This window comes from Abramis brama (genome assembly GCF_963993115.1).
Source record: "Abramis brama genome assembly, chromosome: 3".
NCBI classification, from domain to species: Eukaryota; Metazoa; Chordata; class Actinopteri; order Cypriniformes; family Leuciscidae; genus Abramis; species Abramis brama.
Window position 1 is genome coordinate 1,191,501 of NC_139965.1, and position 16,866 is coordinate 1,208,366.

General features: G+C 41.1%; 1 protein-coding gene across 1 annotated transcript in view; it reads left to right on the forward strand.

Moving 5' to 3' along the window:
• Nucleotides 1–7,794: 7,794 nt before the first annotated feature.
• The window catches only part of LOC311079260 (butyrophilin subfamily 2 member A1-like), a 32,709-nt gene continuing 23,637 nt past the window's right edge, over nt 7,795–16,866 (forward strand). The window contains exons 1-3 of the mRNA XM_084108519.1: nt 7,795–7,934; nt 8,499–8,557; nt 8,685–8,741. Coding sequence (XP_083964645.1) covers nt 8,687–8,741 — 55 coding nt within the window. The 5' untranslated portion in view covers nt 7,795–7,934; nt 8,499–8,557; nt 8,685–8,686. The remainder of the gene's footprint in view (nt 7,935–8,498; nt 8,558–8,684; nt 8,742–16,866) is intronic.

Here is a 16,866-nt window from a genome sequence, read left to right on the forward strand (position 1 = left end):
CTTCCTGGATCGCTTTGACTTTTTCAGTAACTGGTTGCACACCTGTGGCACTGATTTTGTGGCCTAGAAATACCACCTCCTCTCCAAGGAACTCACACTTGCTGCGTTTCAGCCTCAGCCCACTTCTTTTTAGCCGAGACAATACCTCGTCCAGGTGTGTGGCATGTTTTGCAGGATTCCTTCCATGGTGCGTTGGAAGATGGCTGGGCTTGACACTTTGAGAATTTCTGCCCTCCAGCTAACTGTGCAAACAAATCATCCACTTGAGGAATCGGATATTGTTCCACACTGGATGCTCTGTTAACTGTGAGTTTATAATCCCCACAAATTCGAATGGAGCCATCTGGCTTCTTCACAGGTACAATGGGTGCTGCCCATTCTGAAAACTGCACTGGTTCTATAATTTTCTCTTCCACCAGTCTTTGAAGCTCTGCCTCCACTATAGGTTTTACTGCGAAGGGTAAACGTCAAGGCTTATAGAATCGTGGTTGGCTCATATTAATCTTCGGGGTTAATTTGAATGTTCGCTGTGGTGCCTTTAAGCTGTCCCAGCTCTTCTTTGGACACTTCAGTGTGCCTGTCTAAAACATCTGACAATTTTAGAGCTGGAGTGGTTGTTACTTTATTTACCAGCTGTGGCAGCAGCCCTAAGTCTCTTAGTCAGTCACAGCCCAACAAATGTGGCCCTGCCCCTTCTACTACGACCATCACCAGTTTTTTTTCTACTTCCTGGCATGTCACTCTTCCGGTGACTTGTCCCAGCACCCCCATCTTCCCACCGGTATATGTCTTCAAGTTCAGATTGCATGATCTCCACTTGGGCATGTCTGTTCTTTTCCATAGCTTGGAGTATTGCTCCCCGCTGATGATTGTGACACCACATCCTGTGTCAACTTCAAACTCCACTTCCATGCCATTCACCTTTAAATTTTGTGTGATAGGAGCCACTTTAGGTAGGTTTTGTGATACACTGTAAATTGTATTGATGTCGCTTGCATCCTCTACATCACTCACCTCCTCTTCTTTGACTAAGTGTGACCTCCTACCTTTCTCTTTTTTCTTTCTCTCCACTCTTTGTCCTTTGAACGGTGCTTTCTGTGAACTAGCCCCAGCTTGCTTCGACTTGCATGCTCGTTTTATGTGTCCACTGTTGTATTACAAATTTATGAAATGTTTAATTTAGGTTGCAACAGTAAAAGTTGAGTACATTGAAGTTAGCATTTTATCTATTGTAAATCACCTTTTGTCTTTAATGGCTCGAGCCCCAGCCCTAGACGATGAATCGTTAGGTTGATTGGATTAGCTGTAGGGGAGACTTTCACCTTTTGTCTTTAATGGCTCTGGGATGGCTCTTGGAACCGGAGTTCCTGGCCAGTATCAACATTTGAATAAGTTATGCTGATTCAATTGGACTGGTAGCGCTCTCAGAGTAGGGTGTGTTCATACTTAATTTACATGCTTTGTTCAGAGACTCCACCTCTATGTAATCCCTCCCCTCTTTGAGAAGTATATTTACACTGAATACTGTATTAGATTTAGACTTTGGAAGAACTGCAGCCACGTCAACGCGAAGTCCTCAATAAAGAATAACTTCTTGAACGTGACCCCAATGTCTCCTGGTTTCTGCTTGGACAAAGGAAAAAGTTTCCAACACCACGCTTCCCACATTTATGACAGAGTTCATTCACAAACCTGCATTCCTCGGGCGCATGGTTTCCTTTGCATCTGTAACACACAAAGTCCTTTTTTCGGGCTTTTCTTTTCCACTGAATACACTCTATGCACCAATGTTTGTCCTTTCAGCATCCTCGTTGCTTGCGCTGTCTCCTCTGTTAACATTCCTTGTAAATCTTTTATATTTTTGTTTGCCGACTCCATTGCTTGACAGATATTAAGTGCTTTCTCGAAGTTTAAGTCCACTTCCGACAATAGCCGTCTCTGCATCCATTCACTCCACACACGAGCCTGCCATGCAGCATTTGCGAAAGCGTTGCTCCGTACTCACAATGTTGTGCTAATTTTTTCAATTCAGCCACATAATCAGCAACAGTCTCTCCATTCTTCCGTGTGCGTGAATTAAACTTATATCTTTGCATGATTTCACTCGGCTTTGGATTGTAATGGGCTTTGAGCACGTTTATCAACTTCCCATATGTTTTCTCCCCTGGAGTCATAGGACACAGCAAACTTCTCAACAAACTATAAGTGGCTGCACCTACCCCACTTAATAGCACAGCTTTCTTTTTGTCAGCGTCGGTAATCTCGTTTGCTTGAAAGAAAAATTCCAGCATTTCACTGTATTCCTCCCATAATTGTGTCTCACTGTCAAAAGGGCTCACCGTTCTCCGTGTACAATTTTCACAATGGTTCCTTAGTGCCTTTTTATCCTCGTCGCCATTTATGTAATATCCTTTGGTGCATCATAAATGTGGAAACATGGAGATAAATTACTTTGAATCTTTATTAACAGGTGCAGAGCGGACAACGCATCTCGACACCGTCTCACAGATAACAGACTGACACCGGAACAACACTACTCTCTACTCCAGTGCATCAAGAGAAAAGGTAACATATGCAAACCCATGCCGCCCTCTACTGGACAACCTTGTCTATAGCATCCCATTTACTACACTTATGTAACGTCCATCTATGCATTTCCTCCAAAACGCGCATTTTCGTTTACTCACCATACAATCTGCAGTGTGTCTTTGAAACGTTAAAGGTCCTGTTCTTCGTGATCCCATTTTTCAAACTTTAGTTAGTGTGTAATGTTGCTGTTAGAGCATAAATAATACCTGTAAAATTATAAAGCTCAAAGTTCAATGCCAAGCGAGATATTTTATTTAACAGAAGTCCCCTTTCAAAGCCTACAGCGAACGGCTGGTTTGGACTACATCCCTCTACTTCCTTCTTTAATGGACGTCATTAGAACAGTTTTTTGACAACCTCCGCCCACAGGAATACACAAAAAAATGGGTGTGGTCTTGTTGCGCTCCCACGGAGAAGAGGAAGAGTTGCGTTTGTAGATTTTTATCACACTGATGTAAGTTCAAGTGTCTGTTTCAAAAATAAGTTGGTTTTTAGTTAGTTACGTGATGCGGTGGTGTAACGTCATGATTGACAGCTGTGATTGACAGGTTCTCGAGCGAAGTAGTCACTGAAGCACCAACGGACATTTTTTTCGGGATCTTCGGAGGACTGAGGAGATTGTATTTACTTTATTTTAACAAGCCTCTTGTCGTACTGCAATCAATTTTTAAAAAAGTGTGCAGAAAGCACTCTCCCTGAGTGCATTCTGCGAGAGTGAGGGCGGAGCGTTGATTTCACGGCTTTCCTTCCTGCTCACTCGCGCAGGTCTGGTCCCGAGATCGCTACTGCGCAGACTCAAGTTCCAATATGTCAGCGCCATATCGGGACTCTGGCGGCTTCAGTTCTCATCAATGGAAGAGAGCGAATGGGCGTCGTCCATCTTTTTTTACAGTCTATGGTAACCACAATAACAAAGTTTGTCAGGTGTCTTTGTCAGCTGAGGAGATTAACACTTTAATATATGAAAAAACATACTTTCAATTAACTTTAATTTTGCAAGTTACCTGTAATTTTTGAGTTATTATTTGAGTTAGTTATTATTATTTTTAACTTTATTAAAACAACCCAGCTGCAGTTTTAAATTAAAACAAAACCATGATTGATGAAAATTAATAACAACGGATGTCCCAATTGGGAGATGACATGCAAATAGTTTAATTAAACATTAATGTTATATATTTTGGTTGCATTTGTGAGTTAATAAAATGTAGCTGGTTGTGTAAACTTGGCACATAATATCTAAATATAGATAAATCAATCGATATAGCCCTGAATCAAATCAAATTGTAATCATATCACAGAACTTTTTGAGGTATCGGCAAATATCGTATTGCTGGCTGAGAGAATCGATATCATATCGTATCATGATGAACTGTCCGATTTACACCCCTACAAATAATACTGTCAATATACTCAAAGTATAAGGAGCAATTAATTTCTTTCTGACAGGAGACCAATGCAATTTCATCAGCATACTTTATCATTGGACTGAATGTTCCCTTACCAGCCTGTAGACGGCGCTCTCCCTGCTTTCTGTGCCATTCTGTAGCTGTTAAAATGAGACACAATCAGATAAATGTTGATATCAACATGAATGACATACTATTGTTGTATTACAAATCTATTAAATGTTTAATTTAGGTTCCAATCCAACAGACTATAAACTGAGAAAGTTTAGTAGACTGAATTCAGCTGTTAAACAGAGTTTCCAGCAAGAGATTCCTGCCAGACCTGTTTTCTCTATTGTAAGTTAAATGAGTCAAATTACTGAGACTCTCAACTTTTGCCTTAAAGGATTAGTTCACTTTTAAAAAAACTTTTGCTGATACTTTACTCACCCCCATGTCATCCAAGATGTTAATGTCTTTCTTTCTTCAGTCGAAAAGAAATTAAGGTTTTTGATGAAAACATTCCAGGATTTTTCCCCATATAATGGACTTCAATGGGACCCAAATGGTTCAAGGTCCAAATGACAGTTTCAGTGCAGCTTCAAAGGGCTTTAAACGATACCAGGAGATGAATAAGGGTCTTATCTAGCGAAACGATCGCTCATTTCAAAAATAAATAAAAAAGTTTAAGTTTTATAAGCACAAACGCTCGCCTTGCTCTGTTCTGTGATGCGCGTTCGTGACGTCACATAATACGCAATTACGTTGAAAAGGTCACGCTTGAAGAGGGGCGATCCAAGATGGCAGCCGGTACGCTCGCAGTTTCATGCAGCTGATTCAATTTTACTTTCCATCCCCTATATTTTAACTCTATTTAAACCTGGACGGATCAAATCGTTTGTTTATGCATTAGGCCATTTTCTGTTTCGTTTAGGCGGAGTAAATTGTTGTTTAAGTTACTTAATTTCCTCCTTAAGTTGGCGGTCGTTAGACTGAACTCTGCACATGGAAACCAAGGATAGCACGATGAAACGCAAAGGAAAAAGTAAGAATTCTATCTCCAAGTCGCTTACGGAAGAGATGGAATTAGATGTTCCTGTCGCTGCTGCACACATCGAGGTAGACCATCAATATGACCAAAAAAATCCAGTTGTCACCCGGTCTGAAAGCCCAAGTCTCGAGATCGTACATGACTTCGACTTAGATACGCCTGTGAAAAAGAAATCTCGAGGCGAAATTTCCCTGACGGAATTGCAAGATAATGTCATTGAAGCACTGACATCCCGGATTAAAGAAAGTGCAAACGACCTCGGCAAAATGATTACCAGCAACACGGTGAGCACTGAAGAGCTGCAAAACTACCACTAACTTAAACAGCACTAAACTCCACGAACTTGAGCAAAGACTGAACGATGCCGAGCGCTATCAGCGGAGATGGAACCTCCGTCTGTACGGTATTCCTGAACATTCTGAGGAGAACATAAAGCAAAAAGTAATCGGAGTCTGTGTTTCAGTTGTTCCCGACTCAAACTTTTCTTTTAAAGAGGACATAGATGTTGTACATCGACTGGGAAAGCTGAATGAGCTGGCCAATAGACCTAGACCAGTGATCATTCGCTTCGTAAGAAGATCTACGCGGGACCTGATCTGGCGGCAGGCCAAGCAATCTGAATATCTGAGGAGTCACAAGCTGAGATTCACAGAAGATTTGTCTCAAGCAGATAAGGATGAAGAGGTGGCCGTTGTTTGAAGCTGCTAGGAAGGAAGGAAAGGGGGCGTTCTTTGTCGGTGTGCGCGTATTCATCGATGGGAAAGAGGTGCAATCACCCACGTGAAATCAAGTGGTTTTCATCTTGCGTCATATGAACACTTTCCCCTCTGACCTGTTCTAAGCCAACTTGTAAGATTGCGCTAAGGTTTATTACTTGCCTAATGCAAGTTAATTGTGGATGAATGTTTTCTATAATTTCATAACCGGGTTTATTCTTACTTTATTTTATTTCAAAGGGGATGGAAGTTTCTCTAAAACTGTTCCTGTTTCTTCTGTTCATATATTCATGTCGTTTTCGTTAGTTACTCTTAATGTCAGGGGTTTAAGATTTAATGTTAAACGTAAAGCTTTGTTTTTATTTGCTAAACAGCAGAAATGTGATTTTTGTTTTTTTCAAGAAGTTCATTCAACGCCTAAAGATGTATATTTCTGGAAAGCTCAATGGGGTGATGATGCTCATGGGTCTGAGCGTACAGCTGGTGTTGCAATTCTAAAAAACAAATTTTCTGGGGACATTTTATTTTCTGAGGGGGATCCCCTTGGCCATTTCATTATTTTAATTATTAAACTAGATCTGGTGTCTATAATTATTATAAATTTGTATGGGTACAATTCTAAAATTGAAAATGATGCTCTACTCAAAAAGTTAGAGAGTCGTATTACACACTGTTTATCTAAATTCCCAAATTCACTTGTTATTATAGGAGGAGATTTTAATATCACCTTAGACAACTCCCTTGACCGATGGCCACCTCGCAGTGTAAATTATCATAACTCCACACTAAAGGCCTTTATGCAGAAGTTTAGTGTAATAGATATTTGGAGAGAGAAATTCCCTGGTATTAATTCTTTCACGTGGAATAATAAGGCATGTACCGTTATGTCTCGTATTGACTACTGGTTAACTCCGTGCAATTTACATAAAGAAGATATCTCTGTTAATATTCTTCCCACGCCATTAAACATTCACTATTATCATTGAATATGTTTTGAATAGTTATTTATTTATCATTAAAAAGGTGTATGTAATATTGTGTGACAAATATATCATATGGTGTGACTTAGAAAAACAGTCACACCATATGACACAGTGTCACACCATGACGTTTTGTTCAGTTAAGCTAATCTCTTGGTTAACTAAAAACAGCTAGCTTATACTTAGCATGTAAATTGCCACATGGCAGGAATGATTTTTAAGAATTAATAAGTAAAATTCGTATAAAAGTGTTTCATTTTTATGTAAATGATGTCACACCATAAGACACAAAACACTGACCACTAGTGAGCATATCAGATACAGAGCTTTTTAATTAAAAAGTAAAAAGCCAGAACTCAACTCTTGACCTTGCAAACCACTCCAGAGATGGCACTGCAACTTCCTGGTTGAGTGTGGACCTCTTCATCATAATGATGTCCAAATTATTGCCCGTTCAAAATATAGATTGCAGTGTCACACCATATGATGCCCATTTTACGGACAAAATGTATTTGGCCAGAACTTGCTTTAAAATCATACACAGACATCAACACTTTCTGTGTCTGTTGAAATGGCCTAATTCTGTTACTTAAACTGTAAATCTATCAATTATTTATACTTTGCTGATATATATTGTCATATTAGTAAGGTCACACATATCCCGGACAGTCACACCACATGACAATTTTGATGTTTAGATAAAAATTTGAAGTAGAGGTCTTTATACACCAACTACAGCTATGGTATGCTGTAATAATATCTTGTCAGAGGAACAACATGAAGATATATATTTAAAAAAAATACCCATTTGTATTAGGTTATGACATCATGGACGGGTAGAATTGCATGTCATGTCTCCCACCCATATATGTCTGTATTAAAGAAAAAAATATTGATAAACATGTATTTGGAATGGAATTAAATAACAAGTACTTTGGGTGTCTTGTTCATTTTATTTATTTTCATATAAAAGCAACAGAACTTGAATTCCATCCAGTTTATTAGCAACACTGTGCACGAGCGTGAATCCCGCGATATCCATCTTTGATCTCGCAGGTGTCAGATCCACTGCGAGAAGAGAGATCTGTCCGTCTTTCCTGCGCTTCATCACTCCTCCTCTCACTGCAGCGCTACTCTCCACTACACTTCCGGCGAGGCGCATCTCAAACAAGCCTATTGAGCTGAGACACATGTATGCGGCTGCGTCATGGTAAAAAAATAAAGTCTAGTAAAAGACGGTCTACTGTCTCCTTATATAAATATCCGAAGATAGGTACACTTCACACTAACCATATATTCATATGATGCATCATCATCCTGTCCATGCTAGCTATGTGCTAATGTATTAATAAATGCACGCAGTTGTTAAGGGGATGTCGTCTCGGTCGTCTTTACTCTTTATCATCGATCATCGATCATCTATTTCGCACACTGCAGGCTATTTCTAGTCGATCCATGACGGGAAAAATCCTTCTACACGTCACTGTCAAAGCTAGATCTGTATGGATTTGTTTCATTGTTTCATATTCAATCGCCTCGTAAAAACAGAAAACACACACACGCATGTTCACACCGCAAAGATTATTACACAAAAACACATCTAACAGAATTAAACTGAATATAAGCGTTATTCGTCATTGATGACGTCTGTTTTATTGGGATCGCGCTATTTATGGAAAGTGAAAGTAAAGGAGGAAAATCGGGAGCACGCTTCATAGATTCTGATTTTCGTCTATTTTATCGTTTATTTTGACTCTATTATTGTGTTGAACAGCTCATATTCATCTAAACCAACCGGATTACTGTGATTTAACGGACGAGTCTCTGTCTCCGGTGAGTTTATGTTTCCTCGTTGAACACGACAGTGACAGTCTGATCATATTTCTCTCATATTATTCGCGTGTTTGAGGGAAAAATCCCTCAGGGTTTGTTTTATTTGAGTCTGTCTGTATTTTCACAGGAATGATGTCTATTATCATCATCGCTTTACTGGTGAATCTCCTCATAAAGACTTCTGGTAAGAACAAAACAAACAGGGTTGGATTCATTCAGATTTTCTCTCGGTTTGCCTTTTTTCCAAAAAAATCTTCCAGTGATGGCTGGTGAATACCCAGCAAACACATTTGGGTCATTCCTGGTATGCGGTGACATTTTGGCTTCATAAGTGTTGGGAAAAAAAGTACATGATTTTCATGTTTTTAGCATTCTACCAAAATAGTGACATGTTTACCTATAAGGAATACATATTGGTCAAGCTCAGGGACTCAAAAAATAATGATTATGGGTAGATTGTTCAGACACTGTCCATGAAAATATTCCACCCTGTTAGGGACATAGTTATCACAACATGTTAAAAATGTAAATGTTAAACAATAATGAACTTTTCTTGGGTAGTATATGTCCCTTAAGCCATCTTAGAATTTTTTTTTCTTCTTGAAACAAGCAAAACAATTTTTGATGAATAGTATATGTCTTGATTATTAAAAACAGGTACTTTTTGTGCCCATTTTTGCAAATAATATGGTAAAAAAAAAAAAAATTGGCTCAAAAACATATGCTGTTCGTGCTCCTCACCTCACAAAATAAGACAAAAAAGTATACCAAACATTTAACGTTGCTATCAAATTATTATTTAAAATGACTTGTCTAACAGGGTGGAACGGAATATAACAGGGTGGAACACCAGTGTTAAAAGGTTCAGTGGATGAGCTTTTTGTCATTGTCCTGCATTGTTTGCCACCAGTAATGTGTGTAATTGCACCTATATAATACTGTTTCAAAACAATAAAATAAAAAAAAATCCAAATTTCCTTTGGGGGAGGGACACAAAAAATAGCTATGTGGTTCCTTATCACAATCAATCATGGTGGCTAAACAATTCTCTCTTCAGATGGCTAGAAAAATATTTACAAATTAGAGAAGACAGACATAATAAATTAAATTTTTATTTATTTATATTTGATTAAAAATAAAGATACTATAATTAATTTGAATTGACTAGATTAACAAACATATACAAAATCCCATTAGAATTTCCACCCTGTTAGTTTCACATTCCACCCTGTTAGGTTTATAGATCTAACAGGGTGGAAAATTCTGAGCTAAGTTAGTCATAGCTCTTTGAGTGTTCAACATTTAGCTAGCTAACCTTCTACAGATGAACAGAACTTTTATAACTATGTCAGATTTGTTTTTACATTTTTTTGATAGGACAAACATTCTCACTAACATAGCCTAACAGGGTGGAACTTTAAGGGTGGGACAAGCAGGATAACATTTCAAAAACAACAAAAAAAGTTAGGAGTGAGAGTTGAAGCTTATCTCAGTTTGTACAGTTAAATTCAAGCGGGAAAAAGAAATGATGTCACTTCTTGAAAATGGTTTTAATGAAATTGCAGTCAGATTTGGAAGGCAGAAAGTGCATTCTAACAGGGTGGAAGATGACTTCAGGGACGCAGTAATTGAAGAAATTTTTTAGAAAAAGACCTATATTTAAACATGATTTATATGTATGATTAGAGGCAGTTTAGCCTAGTTAATAACACAATTTAAAAATATTTTGAGTTTTTTGTCATTTCATGGTTTATATTTCTTGCAGAAGTTGATTACTGTGCACTGAGGACATGATAAAATTGAATGTGTAACGGGTGTTATATTTATTAATTAATTTCACTCAAAATCTCCCTTTCTTATTATCATTTGTTATATCTTTCATTTTGCATTCTGGAATTTCATTTATTCTTCTAATATTGATTTCTATTAATCAGAGGTGGGAGTAAGTCACACATGTGCAAGTCACAAGTAAGTCTCAAGTCTTAACCTTCAAGTCTCAAGCAAGTCCAAGTCAATTTTGTGAAAAGCAAGTCAAGTCATGTCAAGTCACTGCTTTATGTCAAGCAAGTCAAGTCAAGTCATAGCTTGGGTCACAAGTCACTGGCAAGTCATACAAACGTTTGATGATTTCACATAATTTATATATTAAGATAAGTTAAAACTATAGTTGTGGACTATGGTTTTATTTGCAACATTTTTTTAAATATGCATTTCCACATACAGCTGAGTGGTTAAAAATCTAAAAAAGAAATAAAATTTCAAACTACATAGCCTAAAATGTAAATGTAACTGAAATTAGGCCAACATTAAAGCATGAAAAATAAATATGCCTCAAACATTGCAGTAGACCATTAAAAGATATTAAACAATTCACAATTCAAGTATAATGGTTCCTATGCCACCAAATGGCATTCTTCAAACTGGCATCCCCTTTATGGAACATGAACACATCCTTAACAACAAGTTAGATCTTTCCTTTTTAACAAAAGAATAACAAGAAAAAAACAGTAATAATTGAATTGACACAAAACTTACACCTGTCAATCAGGTGGATTGACTATTGTACATTATTAATCTGTGTGAGTGAGTGATTTATTAATATTTGTGAATGATGTGTGTGCATGTGTATGTGTATGAGTGAAAGGTGTATTGTTTGTATGTCCATGGTTGTGTTTGACTTTCTCTCTCTGTGTGTGTGTGTGTGTGTGAGAGAGAGAGAGAGGTGATTTGATTGAGTGTGATTGATTCATTAATATTTGTGAGTGAATGTGTGTGCGTGTGTATGAGTGAAGAGTGTATTGTTTGTTTGCATGTGTGCATGGTTGTGCTTGCAAGTTTGAATTTTTGTTTTGTTTATTTGTGTATGCATGGTTCGGTTCGAAAGTCTGTATGTTTTTTTTTTCTTTGTGTGTAGGTGTCTTTTTACAATCTTTTATGTGCATCCCCAAAAACTATCCAATTATTAGACACTGTACACATGCTATTATGCTATTAAAGGACAACTCCGGCGCAAAATGAACCTGGGGTGTAATAACACATGGTTACCGAGTCGACCGTTCTCTGGGATTTGTTTTCATGATAATCGAATGTAAAGAGTTTTATCTCTAAAAACAGATTAGCTTATAACGCTAGTATATGGGGCACAGAGTAAGTAAAAAGAAATCGCTAGTTAATACCACTAACAAGGCTCAAAATAGCCTCACACTAACACGGTAATGAGGGTGCTTGTTAGTGGTATTAGCGATTTATTTTTACTTACTCTATGCCCTATATACTAGCGTTATATGCTAATCAGTTTTTAGAGATAAAACTCTTTACATTTGATTATCATGAAAACAGATCCCAGAGAATGGTAGACTCTGTACCAATGTGTTATTAATTATTATTAAATTACAGTTAACCCGATTTTAATTTTCAAGATTTTTTTGTTTTTCGCTGTGCTTTTGTATGTAAGGGATTATTCAGATCATAAAAAAAACATTAATCCAAGACACTCCGAATATTATTAAAAATATATAGAAAGCCTTTATTTCATCATGGCTTTAATATTTTAAAATCAGGTGACAAGTAGGCTAGCTAGGCTACTTGCACACCTATGCGTTGCGGCTAATGAGCCTTCGTCAGGGTGTGTGACCAAAGCCCCTTTCACACAGAGATTCCGGAAAATACACGGATAAAGTGACCCGGGATTTGACTCGGGTTAGTTTGATTTAGGTTCATTCACACTGCCAGTGATTTTCCGGAATAAGAGAGTGCGTTCACACACAACCCGTAAAAATCCCGTAAAGATACATGACATCGATGTGACTTTAATGTCTCAGCAGCGTCTTAAGTTTGCTTATGAGCTGCGATTTCTCTCTCGAGAAACCATGCTTGTGCATTTTTTTTCTCTCTGATTCGATCATAAACTTGCGCATTACAGACCGTTTCACAGCTGGCGAACGATCCCGCGCTTCAGCGTCATCACTACGACAACGTCATTATAATAGGCTTGTTCGACTTCATGCAGCTCTCCGCAGACCGATCGGCGGCTGACTTGAAGCAGTGCATGCCGGTTAGAAATTTTGTCCGACTTGATACAGCGCCGACGCCACGTGACTGTGACGTGTGCCATCAAAGTACCGCGAGAGCGACTCGAGAGTAGCCGGAGAACTCAGCCAGCGCAGCTTCTCAAGAGCGGCTGCAGGAGGGCTGATGACGACACAGCTGTTCCACGATTGGCTGATGACGACACAGCTGTTCCACGATTGGCCGGATTCACCGCATGACAACGATCACGTGTGTTTCGTGTTTATTCGAACACCTTTAGTTCCTCTAAAGCTCTCAAATCAGTTTATTATAACAGTGAAAACTCTTTTCGTGTCGTTGTCATGTTATGTTGTGTCATGTTTATCAAATTAAAACTGCTTAAAAAACGTAGACTCCACTTCATTGATAGTACCTTATGTTGAACTTTATTCTTGTTCAAACAGACGCTGTATAAAGCAGTACATAAAGTATTGAATGAAAATGTCTCTGAAACATCTGTGTATTATTTGGCAAATATTGCATTTATTTCACCTCAGCTGTGATAAAGTATGCAACACCAGTGGTGTAGTCTAGTTTTTTGTAGTGAGTATACTCTAATATAAAAGGGACAAATCAGGCAGGTAATGAGGAACAACAGGTGGGGCAAATGAAACCAATAATAGATAACAAGGAGGGTGGGGTCAAAACAATGACAGGAACACAAACACCACATGTGCTACACGAGACAGGACAGGCATGTGACATTACCCCCTCCTAAAGGAGCGGCTACCAGACGCTCCACTAGGGACGGGAGGGACAGACCAGGGCGGGACGGGAGGGACAGACCAGGGCGGGACGGGAGGGACAGACCAGGGTGGGACAGGGGGAACAAGAGAGACAGACCAGGGTGGGGCAGGGAAAATGGACAGTTCTGGAGGCCAGGGCGGAGCCGAGAGTCCATCGGACGGCCAGGGCGGAACAGAGAGTCCATCGGGCGGCCAGGGCGGAGCAGACTCTCCCTCGGGCGGCCAGGGCGGAGAAGACCCCTCGGGCGGCCAGGGCGGAGAAGACCCCTCGGGCGGCCAGGGCGGAGGCTTTCCCTCGGGCGGCCAGGGCGGAGGCTTTCCCTCGGGCGGCCAGGGCGGAGGCTTTCCCTCGGGCGGCCAGGGCGGAGACTCTCCCTCGGGCGGCCAGGGCGGAGACGACCCCTCGGGCGGCCAGGGCGGAGACGACCCCTCGGGCGGCCAGGGCTCAGGCACTGGAACTGGCGCCACCGGCTCAGGCACTGGAACTGGCGCCACCGGCTCAGGCACTGGAACTGGCGCCACCGGCTCAGGCACTGGAACTGGCGCCACCGGCTCAGGCACTGGAACTGGCGCCACCGGCTCAGGCACTGGAACTGGCGCCACCGGCTCAGGCACTGGAACTGGCGCCACCGGCTCAGGAACAGACACGGGCTCCGGCTCAGGAACAGACACTGGCTCCGGCTCAGGAACAGACACTGGCTCCGGCTCAGGAACAGACACTGGCTCCGGCTCAGGAACAGACACTGGCTCCGGCTCAAGCTCAGGAACAGACACAGGCTCGACGGCGGCCATCTTGTCCGAAGACACAGGCTCGGCAGGCGTAACGTGAACAGGTTCGGCGGCGGCCATCTTGTCCGAAGACACAGGCTCGGCAGACGTGACGGGAACACTCTCGGCGGCGGCCATCTTGTTCGAAGACACAGGCTCGGCAGACGTGACGGGAACACTCTCGGCGGCGGCCAGCTTGTCCGAAGACACAGGCTCGGCAGGTGTGACGTGAACAGGCTCCGGCTGGGCAGACGTGACGTGAACAGTCTCCGGCTGGGCAGACGTGACGTGAACAGTCTCTGGCTGGGCAGACGTGACGTGAACAGTCTCTGGCTGGGCAGACGTGACGCATCGCTGAGGTGGTGCAGGCAGTGCGAGCAGGATCACTGGAACAGGGACCACCGGAACAGGGACCACCGGAACAGGGACCACCGGAACTGAGGTCACCGGAACAGTCACGGAAGGAGTCTTCTTCCTCTTCCTCCGTTTCGAGACCACTGGAACTGGAGCCACTGGAACTGGGACCACTGGACTCGGGACCATCGGAACTGGGACCACTGGACTCGGGACCATCGGAACTGGGAACACTGGACTCGGGACCATCGGAACTGGGAACACTGGACTCGGGACCATCGGAACTGGGAACACTGGACTCGGGACCACCGGTACTGAGGTCACCGGAACTGGGACCCTCTTCATGGCCTCTCGCTCCTGCAGGCGAGCGAGACCCTCCACCATACCCTCAAAAGTGCTGCGGTCATACGCCCTTCTCAGTACCCAATCCATGGGCTCGTCAAGGGCATAAAAGAAAAGGTCCTTGAGGGGCTCCTCATTAAGACCCAGTCCCTCTGCTGCACTAAGGAATTTGACCGCGAACTTCCTTAGATCAGTTCCCTGCTGGCGGAGCGCAATCAATGATTGAACACGAAGAATGCGTTCATACTGTTGGCATGAGACCGGGGGAACAAGTGGATGCTGGGACTTCCTCTGCTGAGTTTTTGACATGGTCAGATCGTTCTGTCACGGTAAAACTTAAGAAAACGAGGAAAAAACTCAAGTGCAGAGGAATGGTTTATTAAACAAAAGAACAAAGTAAAACAAACACCCACGAGGGGGAAAACACAACTAAATACAAAACGACAACTTCAAAAACAAACATACCAGAAGGGTCACGGGAGAACAGGAGACGTGTACAAGACAACGATCCGACACAGACTGCAAACACAAAGGAACTTATAAAAGGGACAAATCAGGCAGGTAATGAGGAACAACAGGTGGGGCAAATGAAACCAATAATAGATAACAAGGAGGGTGGGGTCAAAACAATGACAGGAACACAAACACCACATGTGCTACACGAGACAGGACAGGCATGTGACACCTGAAGCACAGGTTTTATCAGTTGACAATTTTCAACAATTTTTTTTAAAAAACATTATAGGCACAAATACAAATTTACTTTTAGAAATGGTGTTTTTGAAAAAATTTTTATTTTAAAATACCTTTTACTGTGCAATTTCTTTCTAATTAATTTGAGTTAGACCGAACTTTTATTTTGGTGAGTTGTAGACATTTGAGTTTCTGTGTGTTTTAATAAACTATTATTATTATTATTATTATTATTAGGCCTGTTGTATACTCTGTGCAATAGTAATATATTTCTGTTATAATTTCTTCAAGTTATACAGAACTTTTATTTTGACAGGTTGTCGTAAAGACATTTAAGTTTCTATGTGTATATGAAACGAATGAATGGCGATAGTTTTATCAAATGAAATGGTGAAATTCTCATCAAGTGACTCTCATAGCAGCTCTGCGATGAAATGCACATGTGTAGCTTACATCATGTCTCAATACAGTGAAACGCTGAAAACACCACGAGCGTGAGTCACGCGTGCTTCTGTGTGTGTGTGTGTGTGTGTGTGTGTGTGTGTAGTGGAGCACACACTGAGCGCTCATTCCCAGAGACGCGTAGAACAATTGCAGTCTCTTTTAGCTTTAATATTCATAGACACTAGTCCAAATCGAGATTTTATTCATTGTACAGCAGCTACTTTTGATTTATTCATTCAAAAATAGCCAAATTCCGTGACGTTCTGCTTTATATAGCACGTTCCATTTGTGACTGGATTCCTCGATTTGATCCGTCGCTTCGCAAACACAGACGGGATGAATTTATGAATGAAGTGTGAAAGTTCTGACACAAAACGAAGTTGATACGTATCCTCACGCTTTTTTTAAGTGGGTATACGCAAATCCTTGGCCTTTTCTAGTGGGTATACGGCGTATACCTGCGTATCACGTAGACTACACCACTGTGCAACACCACGTGAGCGGTCACTACGGGAACCAGAAAGTGTCCGACTTCACGTCTCCGTCTGCAGCTCCTCCCCGCCTGTACGCGGCTACTCTCGCCGATCGGTTACATCCAGCCGCAGCCGATGTCCAACACACCTTATGGCTTTTGTTCACACAGCGCGCGTTCCTGCTGCGTCACGTGATTGTTGCGGTGCGTTCAAATACAGATATTTATTTTTAAAAAGACAAGTTATTTCGAATCATTTACCTCAAGTCCGAGTCAAGTCTCAAGTCATGAATATCAAGTCAAAGTCAAGTCAAGTCTTTTATTAATATTTGTCAAGCAAGTCTCAAGTCCTAAAATTTGCGACTTAAGTCTGACTCGAGTCAAGTCATATGACTCGAGTCCCCCATCTCTGCTATTAATTG